The sequence below is a fragment of the Geotrypetes seraphini genome, chromosome 10 (genome assembly GCF_902459505.1).
Source record: "Geotrypetes seraphini chromosome 10, aGeoSer1.1, whole genome shotgun sequence".
NCBI lineage: Eukaryota > Metazoa > Chordata > Amphibia > Gymnophiona > Dermophiidae > Geotrypetes > Geotrypetes seraphini.
In genome coordinates, this window is record NC_047093.1 from 16,688,165 (window position 1) to 16,704,737 (window position 16,573).

Consider the following 16,573-nt stretch of genomic DNA (forward strand, 5'->3'; position numbering starts at 1 on the left):
TATACCATCGTTAAAATCAATAAATACTCTACGTACCAACAACTTTGCTGTCACTGCCCCTTCCCTTTGGAATTTACTGCCTATAAATCTCCGCAATGAATTAGATATAAAACAATTTAAAATAGCATTAAAAACATTTCTATTCCGAGACGCCTTTTGTTAAATTGCCACTCTTCTTTCTTTTCCTTTTTTTCAATTTTTTACCTAACCTACTCTTTTAGCCTTATGACTTATCTATCCTATACTTATTGTAGTTCCTCCCCATCTGCCCTACTGTTGCAGTATGTTTTGAGTAAGTCATTTGTCTCCCCTGTTTTAATATGTTTAATTTATTTTTGTGTAATTTTATTATGTTAACCACTTAGAAGTTGGATTAAGCGGTCAAACAAATTTTTAATAAACTTGAAACTAATAAACTTAATAAACTTGAAACTTTATTAAAATCTTTATATCCCACATATACAGTTTGCAATATAATTCAATCAAAATTATGAAAAGAACTCCATTGAAATAGAAAAGAAAAATAAAAGGTCACGTTTCTAATACATAATGTTATATAACAACCTAACCACCAGATTTTCAGAAAAGAAAACCTCTTAGGGCTCCTTCTATCAGGACGCGGTAGGGGTTTAATGCGCGGAATACCGTGCGTTAAACCGCCTGCCGCGCTAGTCATTAACGCCTCCATTGACGAGGCGTTAGTTTTTTGGCTTGCCGCAGGTGTTAGCGCGTGATGAAATGTCCCCATAGCGCGCCTTGATAAAATTGCCGTGCGCGCTAGCCACTACCGCCTCCTTTTGAGCAGGCGGTAGATTTTCGGCTAAAAGTACGTTAAAACCACTAGCGTACCTTTGTAAAATTTGGGACTTCAATCTGCATTTATATATTATATATTTTCATTAATTAATTAATTTTTTATTTAATTAATTTAGGGGTCCTTTTATTAAGGCGCGCTAACCGATATAGCGCGCACTAAGGATTAGCATGCACTAAGGGTTCCTTTTATCAAGGCGCGCTACGGGGGTAAGCGCGTTGTACATTTCATCACGCGGTAACCCCCGCGGCAGCCTAAAATCCTAACGCCTCATCAATGGAGGCGTTAGGTACTAGCACGGCGGGCAGTTTAAACCGCTACCGCGCCTTTGTAAAAGGACCCATTATATTCTATGGGCGTCTTAGCATCTTGCATTTAGCGTGTACTAAATCGGTTAGCGCGCCGTAACAAAAGGACCCCTAAATTAATTAAATTAAAAATTAATTAATGAAAATATATAATATATAAATGCAGATTGAAGTCCCAAATTCAGATCCCGTCAGTTTAAAAAGACCAGTTGAAAAAAAAATGTGCCTTTTAAGGGCTCCTTTAACGAAGCCGCGTTAGCGGTTTAACGTGCGCTAATTTGCCGGCCGCGCTAGCCGCTGCTGCCCCCTCTTGAGCAGGCGGTAGATTTTCGGCTAGCGCGGGGGTTAGCAAGCGCTAAAAAGTTGCGTGCGATAAAGCCACTAACGCGGCCTCGTAAAAGGAGCCCTCAATGTCTTTTAAAATTTTGGAAAGATTTTTCCTTTCTCAATTCTACAGGCATACTATTCCATAAAATTGGAACTAAATTTAAAAATGCACAATTTCTGGTTGAACGATAACAGAGTCGTCGTACCCCATATTCTAAAGGCTCATCTTGCCTTAATAATCGCCTAGGCGATTCCTAACGTTTAGCGCGGGTTTTAGCGCCGGCTGTGGTGGTAACTGCTCCGATGCTCATAGGAATTCTATGAGCGTCGGAGCAGTAACCGCCACTGCCGGCGCTAAAACCCGCGCTACGCATGAGCACAGGAGGGGGTAAGTCAGAGAGATTTTCCAGTTGTAACTCAACTAATGCTCTATGTGCCAACATCAAAATCTTACATTTGATCCTAAATTCCATCGGTAACCAGTGGAATTTCAAATACAGAGGAATCACATGATCACGAATATGTGCCTGGCTTAACCACCGAATCGCAGCATTTCCGACTGTTTGTAAGAATTGCCCTGCTGTTATTCCTCCATATACTATATGGCCGTAATCCATGAATTAATTTCTCATCCAGAAAATCAAAAACTCCACAGTTAAGATAAAACATTCACGATTAAAACGTACTCTCGTAGACCAGTGGCTGAGTATCATTTAATTTATTTAATCCCAACATTAATCAATATTGAGGAATCCTTTTTGAAAAATAGACATTATCTGGCTACCTCTCCCTTGTCTTCTCTTCCTATCTTGGTTTCCTGTGGAGTTGGTTGTAACAGCAGAAGGATCCATCCAGTCTACTCAACAATGTTGGTTGTGATCCTTATAGAATAGTGACTTAAGATCTTAAGTGTATCCTGTCTTCATGCTACAGTCTTCCACATTAGAGAATGACACAGGGACAAATTTTTCCCTATTCCCACAGGAACTCATTTTCCCATCCCGGCGAGTTCTTTTCTTGTCCCTGCCCCATTCCTGCAAGCTCCATCCTCATCTGTACAAGCCTCAAACACTTTAAAATGCAAATCCAGTCTTCCTAACCATACCATCTACTATCCTTACCTCTCCCTTGGAGATCCAACATACTTGTCCCAAGCTTTCTTCAATTCAGATACACCCTTGGTCTCCACCACCTTCAGAGGATGGCCGTTCCAAGCGTTCACCACCCTTTCTGTGAAAAAGTGTTTTCTCAGTCACTCCCATTTTACCTTCATCTTAAGCCCCCTCATTCCAGAGTTTCCTTTCAATTGAAAGAAATTTGCCTCGTGCGCATTTATGCCATGTAGGTATCTCTCCTCAAAAATATACATATCGGTGGTGGTGTATGCCTTTATGACATAGGCCATCGACAATTTTATTGGCCTTCCTCTGGACCGACACCATCCTGTTTATATCTTTACGAAGGTCCAGTCTCCAGAATTGTACACAATATTCTAAATGAGGTCTCGCCTTTTTCCTACTGGCAGCACCTCTCCCTATAGCACCCAAGCACCCTTGCTTTCGCAGTCATCTTTTCAGCCTGTTTGGCCTTCTGGCATGCATAAGGGCTGGTATTCTATAAACCTCGTATGCTCTTGGCACGGATTAGTAGGCACCAAGTTATAGAATGAGGGGGGGGGGGGGCGAGAGCTTTGGGCTAATCTTGACTTACTGCCTTTTATAGCTCTATGGGGTCTTTTTAGTAAGGCGTGCTAAATCGGTTAGTACGCCTTAGTAAAAGAACCCCTATTTGAGGTGTCGCTAGAGCAAATGAAAACCTAAGCCACAGAAGAGCTGCAGAGAAGCAGATCTGCCCCAAATAAAAACAGGAGTTCAAGGACACCAGTAATGACACAAGTCCTTTATATAATATGGCGTTATTGCTTCAGTGTCTCCTAATACTCCAGCTCCCAGTGGGCTTTAAATGAGTTGCCATGGCAACAAGTAGCATATCTGCTGCCAAAGAGACATAACTAGTGGTGTTTCTTTTTCCTATAAATACTGTATACTTTCCATAGAAAACAGAAAAAAAAAAACCCCAACCTAAGCATCTCTTTCACTATAAAGCCAATTTTAATCACAGGGAGGTCAATTTTCAAAGTTATATCCACATAATTTATAAGTCTGAAAATCAACCAGTCTTGTTGTGTGCGGTTTTTTTTTCGGCCATATACATACTTTTATTCACATGGAGAGGGGACATTCCAAGGGGACAGCTAGGTCGGGGGTGTTGAAGGGGGGGGAAGAGTACTCACCCAAGGCTAATTTTGCTAAAGTCCACTACCACATTATTTATTCAATTTTCTATACCGTTCTCCCAGGGGAGCTCAGAACGGTTTACATGCGTCAAGCATGTTCCCTGTCTGTCCCGGCGGGCTCACAATTTCTCTAATGTACCTGGGGCAATGGAAGGATTAATAACAGTTTATATACCGCAATCCCGTTAAGTTCTATGCGGTTTACAATAGATTAAGCGAGGTACAAATTGATTGAATTTAAGAGGGGGGAAGAGGAGAGTTAATAGGACCGGAAATGCGTTGTTGAGGAGAAAGAGATTAATAGGACAGAGGAATCACTATGGAGGAGAAAGAAGATGAGTGGGTCAGTTGTCTAGATACTTTAGGAACAGTTGAGTTTTTAGACGTTTTCTGAATTCCTCATAAGTAGTGGGCGAAAGCAGGTCTAGGCAATGGAGGGATTAAGTGACTTGCCCAGGGTCACAAGGAGCAGCGCGGGTTTGAACCCACAACCTCAGGGTGCTGAGGCTGTAGCTTTAACCACTGCACCACTCTAGAAAGTAAAATGTAGCAAAAGTGAGCGAAGTGTAGGACAATCCAGCCATTGTGACATCACTGATGAGGTTGGCTCTTATTGGTGGAATGAGGCATTATGACATCACAATACCAGCTCTGGTTATCAGAGGTAGAAGCTTTTCACACTATTTATTCAATTTTCTATACCGTCTCAGAACGGTTGACATGCTTCAAGCATTTTCCTGTCTGTCCCGGCGGGATCACAATCTTTCTAATGTACCCGGGGCAATGGAGGGATTAAGTGACTTGCCCAAGGTCAAAAGGAGCAGCGTGGGGTTGAACCCACAACCTCTGGGTGCTGAGTCTGTAGCTTTAACCACTGCACCACACTCTCCACATTAGTGTGGGTTGACACTCATTAATGTGATGGGACCTTTACATGGTAACATGCTTTACTAAATCTAGCTCAACCTAGAAGTTTTATAGTAACAAATTTGATTTAAATTCACAAATTGCAAAGTATTTCAAATAAATGAGTGTTCTAAAGTAAGCCCTGCTACAAGACATTTTTACAATTTTACAGTTACGAGTTATAAATTTACAAATTGTAATTAAGTATTTCAAAGTGCAGAATTCAACATTCCTATGACTCAGTTAATACAAATAAGCATTGCTTTATCTTGGGGGGGTCACTTTTGACCCCCACCGGAACTCAGCGTATAGCAAATTTCGTGGGTCTTTAAGGGGTTAAGTAATTCAGCATTTATGCTGTCCAATGGCAGATCTATTTTTGCCTTGAATTACTAATGAACACAAGTCAAAAATGAATTGTAATATTCCCAATTTTTAATTAAGCAAGGTCAGTATCAATGCCTATTAGAATTGCTCGTCAACTTAATTCCTTTTTACAGTGATAGTATCCTGGTATAGAGCTTGTCCACCTGGCTGGGTTCAGAGAAGTGGCTTCCAGTTTAATGTTTTGTTTGAGGTGGGGTTTTTGGTTGGGGTGGTTTTTTTTTTTTTGTATTAACAGCTTTATTGAATGCTGCAATATAGACAAACAGTGAAGCCAAATACATTGTCAACTCAGAATGCAAACAAGTATAGAAGCAAACACTGCAAACAGCCCATACCAACCAAACTACCCCACTAATACATAAGAAAAGCTCTCTGCCCCCTCCCCCATTTAAAACCTTTCAGCCACCCCATCCCGCTTCCGTCGCTCAAATCTACCCATTTTTGCATAAAAGCACACCAAGTACGATATTTCATGGCAGTAAGCCTACAGAGGACATACCAGTCGTCCAACTTTCAAATCAGCATATCCTCGTTAGAGCAGTGGCGTAGCGAGGGGGAGAGGCGCACGAGGCAGTGGCACCCCTGTCACGCCCTCTTCTCCGCCCCCCACCTCCTGCGCGCTTCCACTTCCCTTCCACCGTACCTCTGTAAGGTTCCTGGCGTGAGAAGCAACTCCCCCCCCCCCCTCCAAGTTGCTGTCATGCCAGCGTCGGCTCTTCCTCTGATGTCACTTCCTAGGTGCAGGTCCAGAAAATGACATCAGAGGAAGAGCCAACGCTGGTGCGACAGCAACTTGGGGTGGGGGGGGGGGTTCGCTGCTCACACCAGGAACCTTACAGAGGTACGGGGAGGGGAAGCAGCGTACACGGCAGAGTGTATGCGTGGCATTGGGGAGGGGGGGGGGCGGAGAGGAATATGGGTATAATAATAATAACTTTATTTTACTGCAGTAACACAACAGTTCAGAGCGGAGAGTAAGAGACTGTACATAGACAGCGATGTTACAAACAAGACAATCAGCTTAACTTAGCAAGTCGGGAGAAGTCAGGAGATCCGGAGGCATATCGGAGATACAAGGCAGGTTGACAAGGCTGGGAGGGAGTCAGAAAAATGTATCAAAGAGATAGGTTTTGATTGATCTCCTGAAAGTTTGGTAGGAGGGTGAGTTAGAAATGAGAGTGCCAAGACATTTATTCCAGTTGCCTGCTTGGAATGCCGGAGATCTGTCCAGGAATCTCCTGTAGACACAGCCCTTTAGGGACGGGAAGGCAAAAAGGTGGGCATTACGTGTGCGGGTGGGGCCTGAACATTCAAAGTGATCCGACAGGTAGATTGGAGACGAGCCTGTTAAGGTTTTGAAGCAGAGGCAAGCAGATTTGAAGGTGATCCTTGCCTCCGTCGGCAGCCAGTGCGGTTTTTTGTAGTAAGGGCTTACGTGATCTGATTTTTTTGAGATCGTAAATGAGGCGAACGGCGGCATTCTGAACGATTCTTATCGGTTCCCTTACCAAGACGGCGCCCAGGGCGATCTGACCCCCCCTCCCCTCTCCCCTTTACCAAACCACTGATGTAGAGTTTCTCAAATCCTTTCAGTAGAGTATTTAATAGGCGGTGGACAGTGGCAATGAAAGACCTACCAGGCAACCTATATGCTAGATAAGGGTACTTATATGAAGTGTATACTCTTAAGAAGCAACTGACACCATTTAAAATGTTTTTTTTTTTTTGGGGGGGGGGTTTGTGAGGAGTTTTTTTTAAGAGAGATACTTACTTGAATGGAAGTAATTGTTAAAAATGTACTCGTGTGATATTAATTGGGGTTTGCCTCCCATGGAATACTTCGTGATGCCTTTGTTTTAGCAGGAATGCATCTGTATTTCCCCCCTCCCCCTCCCCCCCCTTTTACAAAAGCTGCCGGCACAGTCCGGCGCGGTACCTGCTCCGACGCCCATAGGAATTAAATGGGCATCAGAGGATTTGCTGTGCGGCTTTGAAAAAGGGGACCTTAATTTGCATTGTCTTAAAAAAAAAAAAAAAAAAAAAGCAGCGTTCACTAAATGGACTGATCGTGTTAATATCCCTTAGGGGTCCTTTTATTAAGGCTCGCTAACCGATTTAGCGCACATTAAATGCTAAGGCGCCCATAGAATATAATGGATGCCTTAGCATTTAGCACGCCTTGATAAAAGCACCCCATCATGTGGCGGTTAGCACATGTGAAATCAGCTCAGTAGGGGCTGATGAATCCCCGTTAAAACTAATATGCGGAAAATAACGAAAGAAACCAGCTGAAAATCAAGAGAAAAAATTCATGAGAAAAAGAAAAAGAAAACTAACCCCCTGTTTTACGAAGGTGCGCTAAGCATTTTAGCACGCCAGATCTGCACGTGCGCTGACCGCTGACACGTCCGTAGACTAACATGCACGGTGACGAGACAAAAGCACGCCACCGTAAAAGTTAATTTCAAAGAGCTCTGAAGGGGGCTGCCCCCCCCCACACACACTTCATAGTGTTCGCGCTGCCGTTTGGGGGGGGTGCAAGCCCCCACATTATACAGAAAACTTAAATTTGCCCCTAAAAAATAGGGAAAAAGTTGTTTCCTCTATAATGGGGGTTCCAAACCCCCCCCCATGGCAGTGCAAACACTATTAAGTAAGCTGGGGGGTTGTACCTCCCTCACCCCCCCCCCCCCCCCGTCGGAGCTCTTTAAAATTAACTTTTACGGCGGTGCGCTGGAGTCTTGCGCTCAATTGTCTGATCTCTCATGTCGGCGCGGCTTTCTCCCGTGCACTTAATGACTGTGAACCAAAAAGGCTAAAACGCTTAGCACCCCTTCGTGAAAGAAGCCCCGAGTGTTTTATGTCTGTGCAGAGCCCGACTCTGCTGGTTCCCTGCTGTGCACCATTCACCAGGCAGTTAAAACTCTCCGACATCCATAGACGACTCAAAGTTTTTGTACTCGAATGTTATTTAATGCATACAAACAAACACGGCTCCATGGCTGCTCCCGGAGCTCATAGCACCACCTTCAATGCTTGACTCAGTTTGCCTTAAAGGATGCGTTGAGGTTTGCAAGAGTAAATCCTGTCTCACCTATGGTTGCAGGGCAAAAGACATGGCCAAGATAAGGTGCGTCCATCCCGAAGGAAGTAAGACGATTTGCATGATTTTGGTTTTCTTTTGAGAGTACCTCATTTTGCTGTGAATGCAGAGTAATCACCACTTCATTATCAGTTTCCTGGCTTTACGCTGCTTCATTACAAACTGATTTCACCTAGAGAATAATTTCTATTTTGTTTGTAAAGGATGTTGCAAAGTTTTGAAGGCAGAAATTGCTTCATGCCCTGATTGAGAAACAAATCTGATGGTAACTCTGTACAGTGTGACGTTGGCTCTGTGATTTAGTCAGTTCACCAGGAGCCATGAGTTCTGTGCGGATTGTCCGGAGGAAGGTTACGAAACAAACCTGAGTGGTCATTGGCTTTCAAGATAGTCCATCGAAAGCAGGGCTTAAAAACTACTGTTGGCTTAAAGAACCCCATGCCACAATGGAGCGTCAACCTCCTCCTCTTCAATCCTAAAGGGTACCTCAGTTTTTCTGATGTGAAATATTCCTTTGAACCCCCTGGATAAAAGGGCCTTTGACAATGGGTCTGAGTTTCTCTAAACAGCTGAGTCACCATTTTCTTATAGAGCATGCTCAGTGGCTTTGTTTTGCCAGTCGACTCTGCAGTTTGGGGCTGTGCATTATACTCCTAGTCGTGGCTTGATAAGGCCTCGTTAAGCGCTAAGCATCTTTTCTTCCTCTGTTTTCAGTTCTTCAGCTAATGCACGTGAGCACATGCTCTGCCTTGCAAGCAGCTGCCCAGCACTGAGCTGTCATGCTTGTTTACTATGTATAATAAATATGCAGATATATAATAATAATAATTTATTTCTTATATACCGCTATACCGTGAAGTTCGAAGCGGTTTGTGTGTGTTGGGTTACTAGACATCCGGGAAAACCTGGAAATGCCATCGTTATCAAGGGCTGTCCGGGTGCCCGGGTGGTTTTTTTTTTAAAATGGGGGGTCTGGGTTTAGCCAGCTTTCCTGACTCCCCCACCTACCTCCTCCCTGGGCCCGGCTGCTGTAATTTAATCTTCGGGCAGTCAGCAGCAGCAGTGAGATAAGCCTGCTGTCGCCTGCCTGCCCTGGAAGCCACTTTTCCTCAGCAGCTTCCTGTTCCTATATAGGCGGAACTTGCAGAGAGGCGGCTTCCAGGTTAGGCTGGCAGCAGCAGGCTTATCTCGCTGCTGCTGCAATCTAACTGAAGATTAAATTACAGCGGCCGGGCCTGGGGAGGAGATAGGCGGAGGAGTCAGGAGCTGGAGAGGTTGTGAAGGGAAGCAGCATCAGAGAAGAGAGGGGAGGGGGCTAGAGAAACAGCATGAAGGAAGGGAAGGAGGGAGGGCTGGAGAAACAACACGGAGGGAGGGAGGGCAGGAGAAGCATTATGGAAAGGAAAGAGTGCTGGAGAAGAGAGCATGGAGTAGGGTAATGCTGGATGGGAGGGGAGAGACAGAAACAGCAGGAGAGGAGGTTGGAAGGAGAAAGAGGGGCACCCAAGGGATGGGTGGGTTGGAAGGAGAGAGAGAGAGATGCACCTTGTGGGGGAGGAGGGTTGGAGGAAAGGAAAGAGAGAGATAAGGTACAGAGGATGGGAAGGGGAACTAAGGAAATGAGTGGGTGGGCGGGGGCTGTAGGTGGAGTGTGGGCGGGGACTTGTCCTCTTTTTTTCCTCACAAATATGGTAACCATATATATATATTTATAAATCCCTTAGATTCTGTATAGGTTGCCCAAATTTGGGGGCAGATCTGAGATCGGTGCATAAACTAGTCAGTCAGTTAAACACCAGCTATTGGAAGTAGTTCAACATCTACTGTTGGAATTAACAAGCACTTAATTAGGAGTTGTATTTTGGTCTGCCCTATTCCCTATTCCATAATATGTACCTATTCTAAATTTCAGAACGTGCTGTTGTAAAGGAGGTGTGGCCATGGGAGGAGCCTAGGCAGGTCAGGGGAGTTCCCAGAAATAAGACGCAATGTTATTGGATATGAGCATTTAAACAGGCGTACGTGCACTCCCCCAAAGTTAGGCACGAGAAGCTAAGGACGCTCTGCAGAGGACGCTCTGCGCAGTGTGCCCTTTACCGAATCCTAGCTTAGCGTGTCTTAAAAGTACCTAACTCTGGGTACCTTCTACCGAATCTAGTCCCAGTGTGTGTATATACAGTCGTTCCTCGTATCCGCAGGGGATTGTTTGCATACCAAAATCCGCAGATGCTGAAGTTCTCTTAATTCCACTCCCCTCAACCGTGGCCTGGTCGCTCGTTGTTTCTCTCTCACGTCCCCTGAACCTGGTATAGCTTTGCAGCCAGTCTTCGGCCTTGCAGCCATAGCAGCAGTTGTACTCGGAGGCTGCCTTCATCCCATCCAGGAAGTAGCATCGGAAGGATTGGGCTGGGGCAGGCCGCAGGCAGACTTTTTGAGCATGGCTGCCGCAGGGCCAAAGACTGGCTGCCAAGGGGCACCGGGTGTGGGGGACCTGAGAGAGAGCTGCACTTGGATCCACAGTTGGGTGAATCCATGGATGGGGAATAGAGAATGACACAGTGACAAAATTCATCACCGTTCCCGTCCCCGCGGATAACCGCGGGAAACCATCTTCATGTCATTCTTTAAGGAGAGAGGGAAGAATCAGAGTATGAATGGCCACAACCACTGACCCACAAGCTTTGCTTTGAAGAATGCTGGTGTAGAAGGACTGAGGTTGAAATAGAAACTAGAAAATGACATGGGATTATTTTCCACGGGGACGGGAACGGTGATGAATTTTGTCACCGTGTCATTCTCTAATGGGGAACCCATGGATATGGAGGGCCGACTGTATTTCAAGAAGATTATATGTAGATATGTACAGGTGTATAGAGATGTTTTTTAACCACAGATAAATGAAGTAAAAACTGAGCCATAGAAACCTAGTTAATAATGCTTTTATGATCTTAGAGTACCTCGTTTTAATTTTCCACCCTGTTCTCCTTGTAAAGCAACGGATTGTAGCCCTGGCTTGCAGTCTCCGCCAGAGGATGGAGCGCTGTTCAGTCTTTCCTGGTGGTTTACATATAGTGGAGCTTGCTGGGAATCCTGCATGTGACTCCGGTGTAAAAGAAATGGCGTTTCTTACGGCCACCTTCGGAAATCTGTGGCGGTTTAGTATTTGTCACCGTTTGCTGCCTGTACAAAGTTAGGGGGGGGGGGGAAACTGGCAAACGTGGTTTTCATAATTGGTTGACACGATGTCAACAGAAGCGGAGGGGAATGGGATATGAAACGTTTCATGTTCTGTGGCAGACTTCCAGGGATGTAATTGAACACAGCCAGAAGTGGCAGCCCTTTGTGGATACTAAAATTCCCTTTTAATGAGATTTACTGTTTTGTGCTGCGTTCCCAGAGCATCAAACAGCATCTTGTATCCCTTGAAGATCCGTGCAGGAATGCAGACACGTCTGACTCTTCCTCCAAACCTGCATAAATTGGGTCAAGGCCAAAACTGCAGCCTTACAAGTACATTTCATGCTTATTCATTTCAGAGATCCTGAAAGCCGGATTTCCTTGTTGCCTTTGACGACCTGAGTCCGATACCTTGCTTTGAAATATTGTTGACTAGAGACAATCTGAAATAATAAGCCTATACTGTCAAACTTTGGACAGCGAGTGGTTTTGCAAGACGAGCAAAACATTTTATTCAATTTTAACTCGATAAACGAGCGTCGTCTCGCAGTACGAGCGCATAAGCGCATTACATCATCAGAACCTGCAGTACAAGCGCGCATATCTTACGCTGAGCGCGACTGAACGTAATAGAAGCGTCACGCCCAATTTACCCACAGTTCAAGCATATACGACATACACGCATCTTACGCCAAGCGCGGCTGAACGTAATAGAAGCATCACACCCAATTTACCCACAGTTCAAGCACGCATGATATACACGCATCTTACGCTAAGCGCAGTTGAACGTAATAGAAGCGTCACGCCCAATTAACCCACAGTTCAAGCACGCACGACATACAAGTCCCTAAAGCACCAGCTGCCACAATCAAAACCCAGGACGGGTATTATATGTGAAACACCTCTGGGTTTCCCACCTAAATTTACTAGTGCACAAACGTGCTAAAAGTGAAAAATAAAGTGAAATAATAAGTGCAAAAATCACTAGGCAGCGAATTGGTTCGGCTATCTCTATCTCCCTTCCGAGGGCAAGGAGCGTCCAAAAACACCCGGGCTGGCTCAAACGCAAACAAATTCAACTTTTTTCAGGAAAGCCTACCAGCTATTCAACAGTCTTTAGAACAATTCAGGAACAAAACACGGCAATCTAAGATAAAGAAATTTCATTGGGATGCTGATGATTACTCTAAGGGAAGCATATATCCATGGTTGCAGTTCAAAGAAACTTCTCATACAACTCCCGAGTCTCATATACTGATTTAGATTCGTCTTCCAGTAGTGGCTCAGAGGATTCTAGTTTAAGGTCTAAATCCCCGGTGGGAGGAGAAGTCTGCTTATAAAAACAGCATGGTACAAACAGGTCAATTTTTAAGTCAGTTCATTGCTCCGAGGAAGAAGAAACATACCATATATACTCAAATATAAGTCGATCCGAGTATAAGATGAGGTACCCTTCCCCCCCCCCAAAAAAAAAAAAGGAGGAAAAAAGGTTGACTCAAATATAAGATGGAGGGGGGTTAATATTCATGTGCCTTCACTCCCTCCCCTGCCAGGCTCTGCACTCAGCCCCCCTCCCTCCCTCCCTCCCTGCCAGGCTCTGCACCCTGACTCCCTCCCTCCATGCACAGCTCTCCACCCTGTTTCCTCACCCTCCCTGCCAGGCTCTGCACCCAGACCCCCTCCCTCCCGATATCCTGAAGGCCTCCACTGGGCCTGCCTATGACATGGTAGGCCAGAACAGGAGAGACCCCTCCTGTTCCGGTTGACACTGCCAATTTTTTTACCTCCCTCCCCTCCCTCTTCCTCTGCATACCTTTTTAAATCCCTGGTGGTCCAGCAGTGTACTGGGAAGGAGTGAGTTTTCCACGCTCCTGCCCTGTGCTGAGCCCCTCCCTGAATGGCTGTCTTGAGTTCTCATGGCCCAGCAGTGTATCGGTCATGAGAGAGCTTTCCTCACTCATGCCCGATGCTGAGCCACTTGCTAAATAGCTGCCCCGAGTTCTCATGAGTCCAGTGAGAACTTGAGGCGGCCATTCAGGGAGGGGCTTAGTGCGGGGCAGGAGCACGGAAAGCTCGCACTTGCCCAGTACACCGCTGGACCACCAGGGATTCAAAAAGGTACGCGGGGGAGGCGGGAAGGAGGTAAAATAACATTAGCAGAGTCAGCTGGGACAGGAGATGCGAGGAATCCCTCCTATCATGACCAAACCCACCAGGCCATAAGGCAGACCTCGCGGAGGCCTGCGACAAGTCTGGGAGAGGGTGGGTGATGACCCGAATATAAGCCAAAACCCCCATTTTTGGGCCTTTTTTTGGTCCCAAAAATCTCAGTTTATATTTGAGTATGTACGGTATTCATACATTTTTGAAAAGAATTTTGCCCTCAATTTGAGTGTAAATATTGCTGGTCATAACCCCTCAAAATGTCGTCTCCCTTCCCACCCCCTGTAAAACTCTTAATTGGGGATCATTTGTTTGGGGGTCAGATTTAACACAGTCCAAATGCAGCCTGGCTCCCTGTGAACATAGAGTGGTCTAGGACAGTGTTCTTCAACCACCGGTCCATGGACCAGTGCCCGTCCACAGGGCCAGCACGTGCATCAGGCCCAAAACAGTGTTCTTCAACCGCCGGTCCACGGTGCGATCGATGCAGCGTTATCTTCGAGCCAGCTCCCTCTTCCTCACTGATTCAGTGCACAAAGCCACGGGCAGCGGCTCCTACGGGCATCCTGCGCCTGAACCGGAAGCCTTCTCTCTGACGTTGCAACGTCAGAGGGAAGGCTTCCAGATGAGGCACGGGACGTGCAAGATGCAATTAGTACTATTATGGGGGCGGGGTCTGGGGTGGAGATTGGGTAGAGATGGGCGGGGTCTGGCCCACGACTTAGCCCAGTGTTCTTCAACCGCCGGTCCACAGAATAATTCTTTTATTTCTTCCGGTCCATAGGTGTAAAAAGCTTGAAAAACACTGGTCTAGGATAAGGAATGGCTAAGAATAAATTTTTTTTTTAAATAACCCCAGAACTGCAGTATCAAGTGAATATTATATTAGGCCGTTCTGCTATAAAAGGCATTTTAATTCAGTACGAGACAGTTCATTTCAGCATCTATTCCGCTATCACGCATGTAATATATATTGCAGCAGTAAACACACAAGCAAGTCCAGTTGCATGTTGAGTTTATCGTGCAGTCAATTTTAGCTGAATGGTTGAACTCTGGAGTGCTGGTTCTCACTCTAGTCCTCCAGGACCACCCAATCCGTTGGGGTTTTAAGATATCCACAGTACATAAGCATGAGGAACGTTTTGGGTGCACTGCTTCCGCTGGGACGCAAATGTACATAAGAACATAAGAAGGTGCCTCCACTGGGACAGACCAGAGGTCCATTCTGCCCAGCGGTCCGCTCCCGCAGCGGCCCATCAGGCCTATTGCCTGAACAGTGACCCCAGACTAATTTTGTAACTTACCTCTAATCCTATCTGTACCCCTCAATCCCTTTGTCTTCCAGGTACCTATCCAAACCTTCTTTGAAGCCCTGTAGCGTGCTCCCGCTTATCACATCCTCTGGTAGCGCGTTCCATGTATCCACCACCCTCTGGGTGAAAAAGAACTTTCTGGCATTTGTTCTAAACCTGTCCCCTTTTAATTTCTCCGAGTGCCCCCTTGTACTTGTGGTTCCCCATAATCTGAAAAATCTGTCCCTGTCTACCCTTTCTATACCCTTCAGGATCTTGAAGGTTTCTATCATGTCTCCTCTAAGTCACCGCTTTTCCAGGGAGAAAAGCCCCAGCCTTTTCAGTCTGTCAGTATATGAGAGGTCCTCCATACCCTTTATTAGCTTAGTTGCTCTTCTCTGGACTCTCTCAAGTACCGCCATGTCCTTCTTGAGGTACGGCGACCAGTACTGGACACAGTACTCCAGGTGCGGGCGCACCATTGCACGATACAGTGGCAGGATGACTTCCTTTGTCCTGGTCGTGATACCTTTCTTAATGATACCCAACATTTTGTTTGCTTTCTTTGAGGCTGTCGCACACTGTGCCAACGCCTTCAAGGTTGTGTCTACCATCACTCCCAGGTCTCTTTCAAGGTTACTTACCCCTAGCAGTGATCCCTCCATTTTGTAAGTGTACATCGGGTTCTTTTTCCCTACATGCATGATCTTGCATTTCCCTATGTTGAAGCTCATTTGCCACTTTTTGGCCCACTCTTCCAGCGTTGTCAGATCTTTTTGGAGATCTTCGCAGTCCTCCATGTTATTAACCCTGCTGTATAGATTGGTGTCATCCGCAAATTTAATAACCTCACATTTTGTTCCTGCCTCCAGGTCGTTAATAAATATATTGAACAGGAGCGGTCCCAGCACCGACTCCTGTGGAACTCCGCTCGTGACCCATTGCCAGTCTGAGTAATGGCCCTTTACTCCAACCCTCTGTTTCCTGTCCGCCAGCCAGTTTTTGATCCATCGGTGGACCCCCCCTTGGACCCCGTGGTTCCATAGCTTCCTTAGCAGCCTTTCGTGTGGTACCTTGTCGAAGGCTTTTTGGAAGTCAAGGTAAATGATGTCTATGGATTCCCCTTTATCCACCTGGCTGTTTACCCCCTCAAAGAAGTATAATAAGTTTGTGAGGCATGACCTGCCCTTGCAGAAGCCATGCTGGCTCGACTTTAGTAGCCCATTGTTTTCGATGTGTTCCCAGATGCTGTCTTTAATCAGCGCTTCCATCATCTTTCCCGGGACCGAGGTCAAGCTCACCGGCCTGTAGTTTCCTGGGTCTCCCCTTGAGCCTTTCTTGAAGATGGGCGTGACATTTTCCAGTCTTTCGTAATCTCTCCAGTTTTTAAGGATAGGTTGCATATTTGTCGAAGTGGCTCAGCTATTTCGTTCCTTAGTTCCTTGAGTACCCTTGGGTGAATGCCATCCGGACCTGGCTCTTTAGCCTGTCTATCTGCTTGAGGACATCCACCTTGCTCACCTCTAGTTGGACCAGATTTTCATCCTGTTCTCTCTTTGTGATCTCCTCGGGTTCCGGAATGTTGGTTGTGTCCTCCCTCGTGAAGACTGACGTGAAGAACTCGTTTAACCTGTCAGCTATCTCCTTTTCCTCTTTTATCACTCCCTTTCTGTCTCCATCATCTAATGCCGTACAGTGAGAGATTAGAGAAACTGGGCCTCTTCTCCCTTGAAAAGAGGAGACTGAGAGGGGACATGATCGAAACATTCAAGATAATGAAGGGAATAGACTTAGTAGATA

At 45.8% G+C, this 16,573-nt stretch overlaps 1 protein-coding gene across 3 annotated transcripts in view; it reads left to right on the forward strand.

Annotated features, from left to right (window-relative positions):
* Positions 1 to 16,573, forward strand: part of PRKCA (protein kinase C alpha) — a 594,635-nt gene that overhangs the window by 487,653 nt on the left and 90,409 nt on the right. For 2 of the 3 annotated variants that reach the window (XM_033960343.1, XM_033960346.1), the window contains one exon: positions 8,145 to 8,168. The exons of the other annotated variant lie outside the window; for it this stretch is intronic. In XM_033960343.1, the coding sequence (XP_033816234.1) occupies positions 8,145 to 8,168 (24 nt within the window). The remainder of the gene's footprint in view (positions 1 to 8,144; positions 8,169 to 16,573) is intronic. 3 annotated transcript variants of the gene reach the window in all.